Source organism: Phalangium opilio, unplaced genomic scaffold, assembly GCF_054372755.1.
Source record: "Phalangium opilio isolate 3A_F unplaced genomic scaffold, DU_Popi_V2 ptg000003l_1, whole genome shotgun sequence".
In the NCBI taxonomy this organism is placed as follows: Eukaryota; Metazoa; Arthropoda; class Arachnida; order Opiliones; family Phalangiidae; genus Phalangium; species Phalangium opilio.
Genome location: NW_028324145.1, coordinates 4,386,058 through 4,403,470, shown reverse-complemented (window position 1 = coordinate 4,403,470; position 17,413 = coordinate 4,386,058). Strand labels below are relative to the sequence as shown.

General features: G+C 38.4%; 2 protein-coding genes and 1 long non-coding RNA gene across 4 annotated transcripts in view; 2 read left to right on the top strand and 1 right to left on the bottom strand.

The window, feature by feature from the left end:
- The window catches only part of Trim9 (E3 ubiquitin-protein ligase Trim9), a 341,298-nt gene that overhangs the window by 41,054 nt on the left and 282,831 nt on the right, over positions 1-17,413 (top strand). The window lies entirely within an intron of this gene.
- LOC149717204 (uncharacterized) lies at positions 7,967-10,817 on the bottom strand. The gene is made up of 2 exons (XM_089834533.1): positions 10,537-10,817; positions 7,967-9,965 (listed from the first exon to the last, which is right to left on the bottom strand). Exon 2 carries the CDS (start codon positions 9,909-9,911, stop codon positions 8,532-8,534), a length of 1,380 nt encoding a protein of 459 aa, XP_089690659.1. The 5' UTR covers positions 9,912-9,965; positions 10,537-10,817; the 3' UTR covers positions 7,967-8,531.
- On the top strand, positions 16,024-16,465 carry LOC149717203 (uncharacterized). Its single transcript, XR_016366084.1, has 2 exons — positions 16,024-16,116; positions 16,207-16,465. It is a non-coding gene; the product is annotated as an uncharacterized LOC149717203 (long non-coding RNA).

Genomic DNA, 17,413 nt, shown 5'->3' with positions numbered 1-17,413 from the left:
AAAAAAATCTATTTTGAGTAATGATCGACCACGTCTCTGATATAATTATTGGTTTTAGGATGAGGCGTAATATCTTTAAAGTAATGATAAAACCTCTTATTCTTCATCTTCAGAACTTTCAGAAGATGATTCCAGAAATAAATAAGCATAAGCGAGAGCCTGTCTTCTATGAGATACCGCGTGGTGCGCCATTTTAATTTTGTTACGTCATACTCGAGCACCGTCGCTCCGTCGAATTTTTCAGAGCACGAAAGAGCAATTCTCGGGCAGTTTTGGGGGTCAGTGGAAAACGCGATTCTGGGCGAGTGTTGCACTCGTGTTCCCAGTGGCGGACGAAAACGCGCCGAGAGTGCACTTAGAGTGCTCTAGTGCAGTCAGTGGAAATCGCTATTAGAAAAGCGAACGGCCGAACACCCTACCTATTTTTAGCAGCACTATACTGAAGGAGACGTAGCTGTATTTTAAAGCACTTATAAGGCAACGTTTATTTTTAATCCTATAATATTACTCCAGGGAAAATGTCAATGGAAAACGGTACTAGATGGTAGCAGAAGAAAATAGGGGAAGTGGGTAGCCGTAGCCTTGAGCCATACAAGTCGTCCAGTGATTCTCACTTACAATGGTCGATTCCCCTACCACCCTTAAAATTTGAATCTGGCCAATCGGCGCGAAGCATAAAATAGTACCAGATTTCATTGCGAACGCCACCATGTAGCGAACTGTGGAACTAACTTGTGTAGTCTGCTTATATTTCTGCTGTGCTTCAGTTTGAGTTAGGGTTACGTCAGGCAACGGGTTAATGCGGATATTGGTTTAATTAAGGACGAAAATTCGGTTATTTAATAAAATGAATGTCGTTAAGAGTACGCAGTGTGATTTAACTACTACCGTTAAGAAAACTCAGGCTGTGTTGAAAGGAAAAGTAAGATCTACCCAAACCAATCCCAATGTTAAAAATCAAACTACAACAACTTGGATACAACTTTATTACTTTGAACTCTTCCCTATCACAGTTTAAAACTTCGGACAAGTTAATTTTTTCCCTGGAACTTAGAAATACCATTGTATTTAAAAATAAAGACATTTTAAAATAAGTTATGAATTTAGTACTTACCACTCGATTCCAGCCTCTGCCATTCTGCCTGAGTGCCTCACTGCCTCTAGCAGACGCCTCTAGTCAGTTGGAAGGCGTAGGACCGTACTGTCCACAGAATTACGTCACTCGTGTGTTAATGCGCGAAAAAATCCTATCTCTCTTCACCCCCACGGGGAGGGAAATGGCGCGAAAAATCCGTAAACGGGACGCCTCGCGAAGTTGCCCAAGCTACCCACTTCCCCTATTTTCTTCTGATGGTAGGTGTCATATGGAGAAAGAAAATGTGGGCTTCAACAATTTGCTGTGAATGACGGTCGGTCTTAACAACGATGAAGTCTATACAATAATCACTTATTTATTTGTACCCATACATATCACCTGTGCTTGCCTTTCTAAAAATTATATTAAAACAATTGTATGTGTTGAAATTTGATTTACTATAAGTTTAAATTTAAATACATTGTGATACTATAAAGTAACAAATAATTTCATATATTAGAAATAGTATATATTTCAACTACTTTGTTAGAATCAACTCCAACCACAAGTACAAATATCTTGTTTTTTTCAACCTCATTGTCACGTGATTTAGGCATATTGAGTAACTGTTAAATTCAACTTCATGTTCACGTGTATTACACGGCCTAAATCACCACCAAACTTAGTGTGATATTTTCCACCAATTTTCCACGTGTATTAAACGCTTTAAATCCCCACCAAATTAACGTGATGACATGGATGAAGGATGCGCGTGAAAAACATTCGACGCTCAAGAGGATGTGCAACTCCCTATACTAAAAAGTAGACAAGTCGATACTAGCGCCGCCTGGCTATCAGCGCTGGAAACCCTCGTGGGAAAAATCAAAAATACTGGACACGAGAAAAAAACACGCGCTACCGTCGATTTTTTCATTAGCGTCGTCTGCTAGAAGCAAAACAGTGATTTTTTTTCTTATGTCCAGTATTTTTTATTTTTCCCGCGAGAGTTTCCAGCGCTGGTAGCCAGGCGGCGCTAGTATCGACTTGTCTACTTTTTAGTATAGGGAGTTGCACATCCTGTAGAGCGTCGAATGTTTTTCACGCGCATCCTTCATCCATGGTGATGAGTTCAACCAAAACTCCACGTGTTTTAATTGAGTGATACTTTCAACCTCTACTCCACGTGTTGTACACGCTTTAAATCGCTACCTATTTAACGTGATGTGTTAAACCAAAACTCCACGTGTTTTGCACGTCTAAATATACACCACAACTAACGTGATAGTTTCAACCTATTCCCCACGTTTTTACACGCCCTAAATCATCACCAACAATTGCGTGATATTTTCAACCTATACTCCACGTGTTGTACACGCTTTACATCGCCACCAAATTAACGTGATGTGTTAAACCAAAACTCCACATGCTTTACACGTCTAAATATACTCCACAATTGACGTGTTAGTTTCAACCTATTCCCCACGTGTTTTACACTCCCTAAATCAACACCACAAATAACGTGATATTATCCACCTATACTCCACTTGTTTTACACGTCCTAAATCATCAGCTCTATTAACGTGATATTTTAAACCTATACTCTAAGTGTTATACACGCTTTACATCGCCACCAAATTAACGTGATGTGTTCAACCAAAACTCCACGTGTTTTACACGTCTAAATATACTCCACAATTAACGTGATAGTTTCAACCTATTCCCCACGAGTTTTACACTCCCTAAATCAACACCACAATTAACGTGCTATTATCCACCTATACTCCACGTGTTTTACACGCCCTAAATCATCAGCTCTATTAACGTGATATATTCAACGTATACTCCACGTGTTTTACACTTATGAAAAACCTAAACACGTTATATACACTAAGAACACTCAAAATACACGTAATTTACATGGTGAATTGCTACCTGGGATACTTCTCTCTTCGAGATAAGTGTACCAAGATAAGTGTACCATAAAGCGGGGTAATTGTAACATGATTTTTCCCAACTATTGCCATGGCGCCCTTGTGGATTCTTGTCCCACTTAAAAACGAGGTTTGTGGGTTGATTGCTGAGGATTTAGTACCAAACAGTTATAGAATTCACCCCACGGTGCGATTCCCGTCTGAAGTTTGACGAGCTGGAGAGGAAACAAAAAGGGTGGGCCTGGGAAGAATCATGTTACATAACTAAAGTATCAAGAGGATACAGAGTGTCATCCTTCTTCTATTATCCCCTTCTGAAATAATCCAAATTCCGAGCTATAGGCAGGGGCTTCGATTCCCGTGAAGGGCCAAATATTGCCCTTATAATAGAAGGGTGAGGAACGCCGGTCCGCGACAATTAGAATAGTGAATTTCGGTCTCTGTTACTATATAGTCTATTTAATCGTTACCCTCTCTGCTTTTTACCTCTCCGAGTGATGATGACGTCACGGAGAGGTATGACACTGGACGTATCTATGTGTGTCTGTCACCGCGCTCACAGTTGGCAAATCGAAGCAAACGTATTCCCAATATTCGCACCACGTTCGCAGTTCAAAGAAAGCAGCATTGGCTTCTACTCCATTATCATCGTTGGGGTTAAGATGTACGTGGCGATTGGCTAGGGTTACGACAAAGGTCTAGCCTCCCAATGGCAGGGCTTCCACCAAAGGTTCACGCAATTGCGGCTTTTCTTATTATTTACTGTGAATCAATCGCGTTTTATACCCTAAATTTCCAAAAACAATTTGAGGGGCATACTCTTGAATTCAAACGTCAACAATAGCTAGGTTTAAAATGATTTAAGGAATAAAATTTGTTAAAACGACTTAACTAGAATTAAGGTACATTAATGACTATTAAAATAATTAATATCAATTACATCTATTTAATTATTTAAGATAAACCTCTTAATTGGGTAGATATCTCTCGTCTCGACTCGGAGAGGTTAATTTTGGTTTCCCAACTTCTTATAAAGTAGAATAAGACGATAGTTTTTGGAACAGGTCAAAAATTAGTTTCCTGGTACCAAAATCTCACCCCGAAATAACCCCGACTGCATTTTTACCTCTTGGGTACCGAGGTCAATTTTGGGGAAAAAAATCTCCGTACCAAGTACCAAAACTAATGTATAGGTGTTTTATAAAAATTTAGGATCTTCTTACTTTAGCCAAGGGAACTTGGTAGTGCTTTGATATTTCGTCGTCCATTATGCAATGCGAATTATTTTACCTACTTTTATTTCGGTCGGTTTCAATCTTATAGGTAATTTTACAAAAATCCGTAAAGATAATGTGGTTCAACATCGATGTGGTATACAATTCTACATAGTTTTGAAGAACCTTTTGGGTGCGGTCGTTATAGAAAATGGCGACCCGAGCTAAATTTCTACTAGTAATTCTAGGCATGAGTGAAAAAGGTTGCGTGTTTGGATAATTTTCTAAGTTCGGGAGAAGCGTATTAGTGCTAGATTTCAAAACACAACTTAATTATTAAATTAATCGATGTTAGGTTATGGTACGTTAATTTCTGATGGTGCTTTTTTCGCGATCAAACTGGAAAAGGTCATTTAAGCTAGATTCCCACTCGACCGAAAAAAACCGGCGAAAATCACGCATCCAACGGTAGAAATTTTAACTTACGCCGGCGGTAGACCGTTCACACTACGACTGAATTTTGAGTTTAGCGGTAAAATAGATATTTTAGGGTCACGTGACAGATTTGAGTGGTTTCCACAACATCTATTTCGCACTCTGAATTGGTATATTTGTCCCCTTATCTCTTAGATCGTACAAGAAGGGATATTTTCTAACCTCCTCAATAAAGTCTTCCTTATTGACATCCAATCTCTTTTTACTTCCATCATAAGTCTATTATGTAAGCGTTGCCTAATAGCGGAGAAACTGAGCAGTTTTCTTGAAGAGAACAATTTAATTCCTGCTTCCCAGTTTGGATTCAGGCAGGGACGATCTTGCACGCAACAACTTTTGCAATCCTTTCACACGGAGTTTTGTTAGATCGAAATCGCAATTACCTCCGCCGTCATCATTTGTGGTATCGCAAGGTCAGCTGTCGTGTCCTCGGGCTATAGCCGCTGCTTTCGGTGACTTCTTTTACCAAAGTTTCATTGCGCCGGACCAAAATTTGACGCTACCAACTTTGCCCTCTACTGGCAGATGCTTCACTTTGGAATCCATTGATTCATTAGACGTCGCTCGTGCCTTGGCGCGTTTAAAGACTGGTTCTGCTTGTGGACCTGATGGCATCACTCCTAGACTTCTCCAGGCGATGGCGCCGGCTATAATCGACCCCTTGGTGCAATTTTACAATAAATCTCTTTCATTATCGGCTCTTCCTTCGGGTTGGAAGCTAGCGAACGTTGTTCCGGTTTTTAAAGGATCAGGAAAACGAAATAATATTTCGAACTATCGTCCAATATCTCTTACATCGGTAATTGGGAAGATCTTGGAGGCAATAATAGCGGAGAAACTGAGCAGTTTTCTTGAAGAGAACAATTTAATTCCTGCTTCCCAGTTTGGATTCAGGCAGGGACGATCTTGCACGCAACAACTTTTGCAATCCTTTCACAACTGGGCCTCCACGTTGGATGAACGTAACCCACCAGACATACACGTTGTGTCTTTTGACTGGTCAAAAGCTTTCGATTCAGTGTGCCACAAGAGATTGATTTTCAAGCTGCAGAAGGCTGGGGTATCTGGTGTGGTTCTTTGCTGGCTTCAAGATTTTCTGGCTAACCGCTCTCAGCGTGTCATCTACCGTGGCGAATTTAGTCAGTGTCGCCCGGTCCTCTCTGGGGTTCCACAGGGTTCAATTCTTGGACCTCTGTTGTTCAACCTATTTGTATCAGACTTGCCGAGTGCACTAACTGAGGACTGTTCCTTGTATCAATATGCCGATGATAGTTACATATCTCTAGCTATCCGATCCCCGGCGGACCAACTGACATTGCAAAATAACATCAACAATATCTTCGCGTGGGGTCTCGCTAACGACATCTCTCTCAACATCAATAAATGTTGTTTTATGGTCATTTCTCGTCGGAGCCCAAGAGATGACGTTCTCTATTTTATACAGAACGTTCCATTAAATCGCGTTGTCTCCATGAAACTCCTAGGTGTCCAGATATCAAGCGATTTAAGTTGGTCCTCTAATGTCACTCACGCTAGAAACCGAGCGCAACGTCTGTGTGGTCTGATTCGTCGAACCTCCGGGTACTCCAAAGCGTCTATCACCCTCTATCGATCCATGTGCCTACCTGTCCTAGAGTACGCTACTCCGGTGTGGAACCCTTACTTGAAGAAGGACATTGATTCTCTTGAGGGTGTCCAGCGCCGTTTCACGAGTTTCTACTTGAAGTCACCCAGACCGGGCAAACCAAATCACATCCCTTATGCTAGGCGTCTACAGAATCTACTTCTCTTACCGTTAACGATTCGCCGCGACGTATCTGACTTAGTGACGTTTCTTAGACTCGCACGCTCTCCGTACTTTGATCTAGATGATTTTGTCCGACTTAGCTCGAGGCATTCTGTCCCCACCTACTTCATCCCATACGCAAGATGTCTGGCCTTAAAGAACTCGTATTTTTACCGGATAGTGCGATTGTGGAATAGCCTGCCTTGCGACATTCGTCAAAATTGTACTCTTTCAATACCACAATTTCGGTCTCTAGTGTCTGATTTTGTCTTTAATATTTGGTTACGTGAAAATTTGTAATTTTGTTAATATTTATTTAATATTTTTTTTTATTTATTTATTTTTTTAAATTTTCGTTTTCTGTATGGTTCTCTTTATTTATGTCATGTGTTGTCCCGGTAACCACCACATATAGGCTTGCCTCTGTGGTTGCCAGCGAATTATTTTTGCGAAATAAATATTATTATTATTATTATTATTATTATTATTATTATTATTAATCAAGGCCTGTGCGCGGTGGCTTCGAAGGGGGGGACTTTTAAGAAACGCGACTTCTTATTTTCTCCCTATTTTAGCGCGAGATTTCATTGATAGCTGGACCGAAACGCGCGCGAAAATTAGTATTTAAAATTCTTAGCGCGAGAAAATGAACATTCCAAATTCCAAACGCGAGAAAATGAACATTTCAAATTATTTAGGTCCAGCTATTAGCGCCTCAGGTCCAGCTAATAGCGCCTCAGGTGAGAGAATTTGGCAACTTAAATTGCCAAAATAAAAACAAAAATCGGCGCCGCGCACAGGCCTTGATTAACGTAGGCAACGATGTAAGGTCCCCGACAATGAGAGTTGCCTTCCCCCTTTTTTACGTCGAAAAGGTCTATTGCGCATTTATCAAAAGCACACTTTAGAGGAAGAGCGACATTAATTGCGCTTTTTCATCGGAGACAACAACAAAAATGGTACAGGATGAATAGTAAATATCAATCGATAGCCATTCAGGGACGTATTTTTGATATCTATGATGAAGGTTGCGGGGGGGGGGGAATCGAAACTCAGCTCTACTTGCAGCAGAGTGTATTGAAATTTTGCAAGGCTGTTGCGTCGATTTAATCCCCAATTTTCCGTCTTCTCTTTGACGGGAAATATTTAATTGAATGTTCCGAACATAACATAGTTAGGCACAAAAATCTCTATTTATCTTTATAGCTACTTATAGCATCAGGGATTACATAATCTTATACCTAGTTTGTCCGTAATAAAGTTGGTAAAGAACATAAAGAAGATACCAGAACACGGATAGGAAAATGTGAAACACTTTAACAGGTGTAGTAATCCCGCATGATTCCTGTTCCATATGAAAAGACATGGTATTTTGTGAAAATTTAAAGAACTTTACTTGTAAAGCATTGTATGAATAACAATAGACCGTTTTCAAACGTTGGGGGTAAAATAGTCTCCTGTGTTAGTGTACATCTTGTTGTCTTAAGACGGAACTTCCACTCGGTAAGGCGAAACAAAGACGTTAGATGGAATCTCCTTGCAGCACGGAACTCACTAAAAGTATTACTAATGACTACAAAGTATACAGTTTTTATTCGTAATTACAAGCAATGGTATACGAAAGAAGACGCGCAAGATTACAGTACTTTGTTATTGCTACAGTTTTCAAGCCTTGCACCATTAAAACAACTTTTTTAGCATGATTCATGGGTGTAATACCAATAAAAACGTAAGAATTCAATAACAGTAAACCATAAGTAAATTGAAAGCATAAAAATAAAAATCCATAATTGAAAACTTGTAATTCATATAATAATAAAAGTATTAAATGATATAGTGTGTTGTGAATCATACAAGATATTATATCTAAAAGCTAATAATTTTCGATAACTGATGGCGTGGTGTTACATTCTCCTTGGTCAGTTCGGACACTCAATTGCAACTTCAGTTCCTCTATCTTTTCTCGCATTTGCTTAATCTCAACATTTTTCCGCGCAATAAGCAACTGGACTTCGGCTTCCGCTTCGTCCTTAAGCTATCTTTGCTTTGTGCTCCGATAACACATTTTTAATTTCTTCGTTTTTTATTGCGTTTAAATCAAGTTGGTCAAGAGTGCCAATTCCGGCACCATTATCGAGTAAGAATCGAACAAGTTCCATACGTCCACGGTGTATAGCCTCCGATAAGGGCGTCTCGCCAAATTTATCCGCCTGTCTAACTTGTGCTCCGTTTTCTACTAAGAATTTGACGACATCTAAATTTCCCTTTTTGCAAGCCTCTAAAAAAGGTGTTTCTCCTAATATGTCAGTCGTTTCAACTTTAGCTCCCCTTTCCACTAAGAATTTAACGACATCTAAAATTCCATTTCTGCAAGCCCAGATTAACGGTGTTTCTCCCCATTTGTTAGCCGTTTCAATTTTAGCTCCCTTCTCTACTAAGAATTTAGCGACATCTAAATTTCCACTAAAGCAAGCCCAAGAAAACGGTGTTTCTTCAAAGTTGTCAGTCGTTTCAACTTTAGCTCCCTTTTCCACAAAGAATTTAACGACGTCTAAATTTCCACTTATGCAAGCCGAAAAAAACGGTGTTTTTCCAAAGTTGTCAGTCGTTTCAACTTTAGCTCCCTTTTCCACAAAGAATTTAACGACGTCTAAATTTCCACTTTCGCAAGCCGAAAAAAACGGTGTTTTTCCAAAGTTGTCAGTCGTTTCAACTTTAGCTCCCTTTTCCACAAAGAATTTAACGACGTCTAAATTTCCACTTTCGCAAGCCGAAAAAAACGGTGTTTTTCCAAAGTCGTCAGTCGTTTCAACTTTAGCTCCCTTTTCCACAAAGAATTTAACGACGTCTAAATTTCCACTTATGCAAGCCCCAAAAAACGGTGTTTCTCCATATCTGTCAGTCGTTTCAACTTTAGCTCCCTTTTCCAGTAAGAATTTAACGACGTCTAAATTTCCACTTCTGCAAGCCCCAAAAAACGGTGTTTCTCCCCGTTTGTCCTCCGTTTCAATTTTAGCTCCCTTATCTACTAAGAATTTAACCACATCTAACGTTCCATTGCCGGAAGCCAAAAATAACGGTGTTTTTCCGTGATGGTCCGCTCTTTCAATTTCAGCTCCCTTTTCCACTAGGAATTTGACGAGGTCGAAATGTCCGCCTTCTGAAGCCGCGAATAACGGCGTTTGTCCATCATTGTCGGCTGCTTCAACATTCGCTCCTTTTTCCAGCAACAATTTGACCAAGCCCAAATACCCTTTCTGTGAACTCAGAAATAGAGGAGTGCGTCCATCTTTGTCGCTCTTGTTGACGTCTTCCCCATTGGACAATAAGATATTTATCAAATCTTGGCAGTCATTAGAGAAAGTGTCGTTTATAATTGACAACCATACTATTATCCACAAAGCCTTCATTGTATCCAAAGGCAACCTTTTCTGTGCAAAGTGGCGCACTTCGGATGTCGATGCCTGCGTTATGAAACCATTCGTTATTTAATGATTCCCATAATGCTAGTAAGTTTAAAAATGCACAAGATTCCATCAGAGGAACGAACTTTGCAGTTCTAGAGTCGCACGCTATCAAGGCGCGAAAGCTAACAAATTTTCGTAACCTAATTAAGCAGTGTTATCTTATAGCCAATGAAGATTCGAAAAGGTGTTTTTCTACTTTGCTACAATACAAACCCTTGGCGTATGCATACCCGTTGTTAAATCTGGAAAGAAAGAAAGAATTTTGGACCTAAATCTTTGATTATCTAACCTCACTCGAATCCAAGACAAAGCTCTAATGTAATTGTTAATATGGCCTGATATCAACCGGTTAACTTTAGAAGTATTGCGATGGCAGCGATTACAAGGGACTCTTCGTGAGCGACGCGTCGTTTGCGGGGGAATAAGGGGAACCGCCGTAAGCAACTTCATTAAGCAACTGATTTAAAGACAGCGAATGTTAATTTTGCGCCTCTATAAAGCAACTAGCTGTTACCGGCGACTTCGATCGCGTGGAATTAGTATTATTTTTAATATTTCATCGAATTACCTTTATCTCAAAATTACGAAATGGTTCCCAGCTGCTTGACACAGGACTTGTCTCTATAATTCCAGCGGTGTTTGTGCCAAATTTGATCGCGATTAACTATATATATATGTTTATATCAGATAAAGGATAAAGCGACACTGAGACGTTCAACGTGGCAATCATAGCTTAATTTTAAAGGAAAAACGCTCTTGGAATTTTCGTTCTTTCATTTGAAAGAGCGTATCAAACAACGAATAGCTTAAATTGGTGCTATATATTAGTCAACAATATTAAAAATTAACGTTTGTATTCTAGGAGAGCGATAGCTCTCTTAGATAAGACCTCATACCGACTTTAATGTATAAGGATGGTTCTTTGATTGGTTATAACTTTTTTTGTATCGTATTAACTGCTTTGAAAAAATTCCACAGAACTACAATTCGGGCCCTCAATATGTGGTTAAAATTTCAAAAAGATCCACTCATTAGTTTATTTTATAAAAAATAAAGTTGCTAAGGGTGGTTTTCATTTGCATAAAATGATTCAGCCCTTTTGGTGAAAAAGTTAAATTTTCCCATAGAAATAACATGGAGTTTTTTTCAAATTTAGCCATTTTGTCGCAACCCTTTTGAAATGAAATATTCGTTTGTTACGTTTGGGAACGGTTTTATATCAAAATTTAAACCTTTTTCTAGGACCATTTTTAAGGTTTTTGAGAAAAATTAATTTTAAGTATGTTTAATTTTAAATTTTAAAAACTACCCCAATCTGCGATATTTTAGCATGGATACGCTGTTTTATTGGTAAATATCAGCGAGACCAATATTGGCCTTTTTTTACGTATAGTTGCGTCTTAATAATCCGATTGTTTTTTCTTAATGCCTTTTGGTTGAAATGGCCTATCGATAGTGAGATAAGACTGCTTTAATATTGCCGCCGTGACAAATTACCCCGTTTGTGGCCGCCATTTTTTTAAGGGGAAAAAAATTTGAGAGTGGGTCCTTTTTCGTTGCCATTTTCATATTTTTTGAGGATTTGCTCATGGATGGATTTTAAATATAATTTAAAGTAGGTTTCAAGCTTTAATATAAGCCTAATTTCATAATTTTCCACCTTTTGATTGTCCCACAATCTATTTCTAAACTAGGCACTTTTTTTAAGGCGGTGAAATTGCGCTAAGCCTTGGCTTAACGTTCATTTTTGCCGTTTAAAAAAATGTTTACCTCTCTTTGCCCTTTACTACTTCGCCTTCTCGTATCGTCGTACTTTTAATTAAAGTTTAGACTTTGAAAGTAGTGCTTTGTTTTCTTAAATATTACTTAATTGTATAAAATTTCAATATTATAATTGCATAAAACGAATTCAATTTTGTTTGTTGATGGGACGCGCCTTGCATTTGAATTTCGTTCCCTCGAAACTACCCCCCCGAAGAATTTTTATTTATCGCCGTCTTTCGGTCGCTTCAGCCCGAAAACAGCTGTAGTGAGAATTTAGAAATGTTATTTATTAAAAATTTATGCGCTCAGTGTGTTGTTGTGTTTGCATTTTAATGCTTCTAGAAAATCGTGGTGCGCGTCGAGGTTTACGAATCCAACGTGTGTTGCGAAATGAAAATCAAGGGTGGATACTACATGATCTATGCTTTAAAAGGAATTTGACCGCGCCATGCAGTCAAGCAAAACGGTATAGAGTAGTGTCGGTAGAGAGGGGAGTAGACTGTGTATCCCTCCCTCTAGGCGCGCTTTTGTAAGAGAGGATACTGTACGCGCCTGGTAGGGGGATGACACTGAGCTAAGAGATAGAAGGGTGTGACGTTTGCATACGTAGAACTGACATTACTCTATTAGGCCTTGCCAAAACTTGACTGAGCTATTGCGCCTTGTCAGATTATCTTGTCTATCTATCAATGATATAATAAATTCACCCTCGGATATCCTGTGACGAGGAGATGGTTTTAAAGTTACTAACACTCGATTTTGGAGGTAGATACTGTCTTGTGACACTTGATGTAACGATTTTATCTTATAAACAGACTATTATCATAAGCCCATATCGTAAATTAACCGCTGTTGATATCAAAGCTTAATTGAAATACTGATACCAATTTTTTAACTCAATGAATCATCAAAAATTATCTACTAAAAGAGATATCTACTTATATTCCATTCAAATTTCTCGCAACATTTCTAATTAACGAGTAGAAATGTGCAAATGAAGTTCAAACTGATTAATTGGGCAAATTGCTATTTTGGTCACCATTACCGATCACAGATAGATTTGCGCCCTTCAGTAGTGTTTATTATGCTTGTGAAATGGATAGCGAAATCTGTGATTAAAGTTTAAAATGGACATGAGCAAAAACGGCTTTATTCATATCAACTCGATTACCGAATATCTAAATTTGACTAAAATTAACAAAATATTCTATTCATGGTTAAAAATCTTGTTTGAAGCAGCAAGCCATCTAATCCTTATTTACCTTCTTTTGAAAAAAAATAATAGGTTGATACCTCTTTCAGTAGATGATTCATTGATATTTCAGTTTCATTGAGTTTAAAAAAAATTAGTTCCACCATTGGTTGATTTTCAATATTGACCAATCGATAATCACAAATTTTAATAACTAAATTATTAAAACCGGTTCAAAACCATATTAGTTTTGAAACGATTAAATTATAATTTTAAACATATATACTAGTTAATTCCTCGTAGGTAATTAGTTAATTGTCTTAGTCAAATTAATGCTGAATATTACATACAAAAAGTAAATAATAAATTCAACTTCTAAAATTTAAATGTAAAGTGTGTGCATTATTTCCCAATTAATAAAAGATATCCACTTATTTTCATTCAAATTAATTACTAATTTGTGGATAATGGATAGAAAATGTCGAGCTCTAATTGCGATATAGCTAAAATCAATCCCACTGGCTATTTATAATACAATATAACCTTTGCCCTATGTTTACTGTTTTGAATTTTATTTGTGAAATTTAAAACATAAAATAGTATTACAATTTTTTTAATTAAATAATTATTAATAAATTTCAATAAAATAAATTCTGGTTAAATACATAACACTACTTTTTACTAAGTTTCTGAAATTATCAGAGCTAAATATCAAAGACACATATTTAATTGCTCTCATTTCGACATAACTGCAACCGGATAGATTCATTCATTTAATAACATTTTTAAAGGGATGTATTAACTTTTAAAGGTGAAAACCCAGCTGACTTAGAACTTTAGAAGCAGGCTGGGAAATGGCACACTTCCTCTGGTCCAAAACCAGTTTATTAATTGCTTGGACTAGTTTTTTAATTCAAGAAGTGGGGGTTACTGGTCCTCGGGACCAGTTTATTAATTGCAAATCTATTGGAGAGCAAAGGCTGGGACCAGTCCGGAGACCAGTAAATAATTTCAGACACTAGGGGGTCACTGGTCCAAAGGACTAGTTTAAAAAATATCCTTATTTCCCAGCCTGTTTAGAAGTAAAAAAATACCAGGCTGCCAGGCTGTCTCTAACACAACAGAGTTGGCCATTCTCGCTTATGAGAAATGAATCCTTGTCATATGCATCTCTGGACTTTAGGAGCTCCAGGAGTCAGACTCCCAACTGAAGCAGGGTGGGAAATAGGGATTTTTTTAAAACTAGACATTGGGCCAGCGACCCCCTGCCCAGGAATAAATGAACTGGTCCATGACCATTGACCAGGGCGCGGCGTCTGCTAAACTAAAGAAGTGGGTAATTAAAATAGTTGAGATAATGTCTGGACCCTGGTTACCCTAGAATTTCCTTAGTGGTCCTGTGGTCCACTGCTCCCCCTCCGATTTAATTTTTAAACTGGTCATTTTCCCTGTGCCACCGCCTTATTTACAACGCTGAACCAAGAAGTTATATCAGTATCTCAGAGAGAAGATATAAATTCGCCAGATTTCCAGCTTTATTTCCAGTCCTAACGTAGGTCCGCAGTCAATCCCCGTCTCTAAATTACAACCAGCATCTCATTGGTTCTTGAAAACTCACGTCAGCGCGACGACGCGAGTGAGGAAAATTTCCGACTGACTAGAGCGAAATAGCCCGGCGCCTCCTTTTACGTCCCCCCTTGTATTTTGAAAGGGGGACTGGGACTATGGCGCGCGAATACAAAGGCATCTTATATCTTCTCTCTGAGATACTGATATAACTTCTTGGCTGAACTGAAGATTTCTTTTGACCGGACCATAGCCTACTCGATCACGCGCAACACGTCGCAAGCTGCTTGCCCTATAGCGCGAGTCAGGGTGGGAAATAAGGATTTTTTTAAACTGGACATTAGACCAGAGACCCTCCTGACTTGGAATAAATAAAGTGGTCCGTGACCATTGGCCAGAGCACGTCGTCTGCTAAGCTAAGGAAGTGGATAATTAAAATATTAGAATTTTAATGTGTGGACTCTGGTTACCCTTGAATTTTTTAGTAGTCTCGTGGACCACTGACCCCCCCCCCCTCCGATTTAATTTTTGAACTGTACCAGGCGATTTTTAAACTCGTCATTTGCCCTGTGTTACCGCCTTATTTCCCACGCTGGCACGAGCTGCTTTGCGTTGTCGAGTGCGTGATGGAGCGGGCTATGCCTGGAGTCCCAACCCCCGTTACCAGGAGCAGATGACAAAGGAGTCTCGGACGCTAGCTTCCACAATATAGAGGGCAATGGGACCCGCGTGCGTCACAGCTGTAGCGGTATCGTTTGCCATAGAGGCGCTATCAGACATTATAGCAGACGATGCTTTTGGTGGATTATATCTGGCACCAAAGTCTGCTGGGAATTTTTTTTTGTAATAACGGACTAACGGTGGCTACTGAGGTTCGTCTTCCCCGATCGCGACATAAATATACACAATATAATTACTTTATTCAAACAGCTGTAATCGTTGGTATTAAGATAAAAGATAAGACTACATTTTGCGACCTTAAAGGTAGGAATTAATTGACTGCTGCAAGAGGTTGAAAACAAAATCACTGTCTCTTACTTTTTGGGTTTTAAAAGATCGTGAGTGATTTCTTTTCCCAACCTCTTGTAGCTATCATTTAGTTCAAGAAGAAATTTAGAAAAATTTGGCACTGAAACACATTTTAGTTTTTTAAAAGATTAAAAAGTCGTTGAAATCCATTTTTTAACTCTAATACTCGTTAAGCCTAGGCTAATTATAAGCAGACGATACGTATTTTTAAAGAGAGGCTCCAGACGCGATTTCCCAGATCTCCTTTCGAGACTTTGCAGCCACGCTATTGGTTGGAAAATAAGGCTCAAATTTCCTACGAGAGGTGGCACTGGCGTAATGATTTTGGTTAATATCCGTGACGTTCGCGGATCCCATTGCCCTCTACATTATGGAAGCTAGCGTCCGAGACTCCTTTGTCATCTGCTCCTGCCGTTACTTACTACCAAAATACCCACTAGCATAGCCCACTCGATCACGCTCTCTTTTCCCCGGCTACATATTTTGAAGAGGGCACTTTTAAGGCGTATTTATTAACAATCTTGGATCACCTTTGTGGACTTTTAGGGTAGCCCTTAAAAATTGAGTCGGCATTGCCCTGACTATATTGTGTTTAAGGTTTATAAGCTTAATATCAAACAGACGTTAGTTAATGCTACAAAAAAGTTCGAAATTGAAAATCTCGGATCGTCGTTGAGAAGTTTTAAGGACATCCGAATTTCATATTGGGCTTATGAAAAGTTTGAGCTAAAGGTTAAACAGACATAGGCTAAATCAGCGTTTTAAAAAATTGTGTAAAACTGTCAATTTGGTCCTATTTGTGGAATTTTTAGGGGAGCGCCTCGCGTTTCAATAAAGGGTTGTAAAAAATTGTATTATGTTAATTACAATAAGAATACAAACTTTCAATGAGTTACGTTTTTATTTTTTGGAGTATCATTATAAATAAATGACTGATTGAGCAAAAGTTACGGTCCCATTTTTATATGTTTCTGCTTAGTGTAGATTTTGAAAATGTAAAACAGTTTCTTAACAATCTTAATTAAAATGAAGACTGAAGGAGCAGATATTAATCAAAAATGTCTTGATTAGAATCAAGTCCTAAAAAGTATCGATAAGACTGAGGTTATCACTTGACTGAAGGATCAGATATTAACTTTTCTTTTTAATTGAAACTTAAAGGCATGCTTAAGAAAAAACAACGTTCCATTACCGTTTTCCGTTGAAATAACTTATTTTACAGGTAATCAATTTCAAAAATTTACTTATCTCGGGTTTTCGGGCACAATTCCATTCCCCCAAAACATTTTATCATTACATTAATCACTTTTGAGAGATAACGTGTCAAAATAAGCTTTAAAACAATAGAAAACTGAATGAGCGGTCTGTTTAGCCATGACCAAAACCTTCAAATCAGTGTTGCTAATGTTAGAAAGTGGATTTTCCCACTTCCATTTTAAAAATTTGCCGCATTTCCCACACCCCCTTTTTTACAGTCATATTTATCTGGACTATTTTATCATACTAAGTTTAATATGGAATATCACTCCGCATGGCTTTGACAATATGTACAAATGCTATAAAGCTTTAAAATTCTCAAAATATGCTTTCTTTTTTTCCAGTGCCAAACTTAAAATCACCGAATTTATTTCAAAATGTCGCTTGAAATTATTAAACCGGATAAAATTTTGAAAATTTCGCACTATTAACCCTTGAACAGGAAAATTCCGACATTTCATTGATTTCGGAAAAATATTACTTTTTCCCCACAGAGCCTAAAACCAAACCTAAATCTCCCACGATGTGGGAAATTACCCACACATTTGCAACACTGCTTTAAAAACTTACAACAAGCACACTTTCGAGACATGTTCTGAACAAATTAGTGCTTAACCCGCTAATAGTACGACCACGG

Bases quoted from the DNA above. Each gene is read 5' to 3' on its own strand.
- LOC149717204 (XM_089834533.1), bottom strand. From the start codon at position 9,911: ATGAAGGCTTTGTGGATAATAGTATGGTTGTCAATTATAAACGACACT.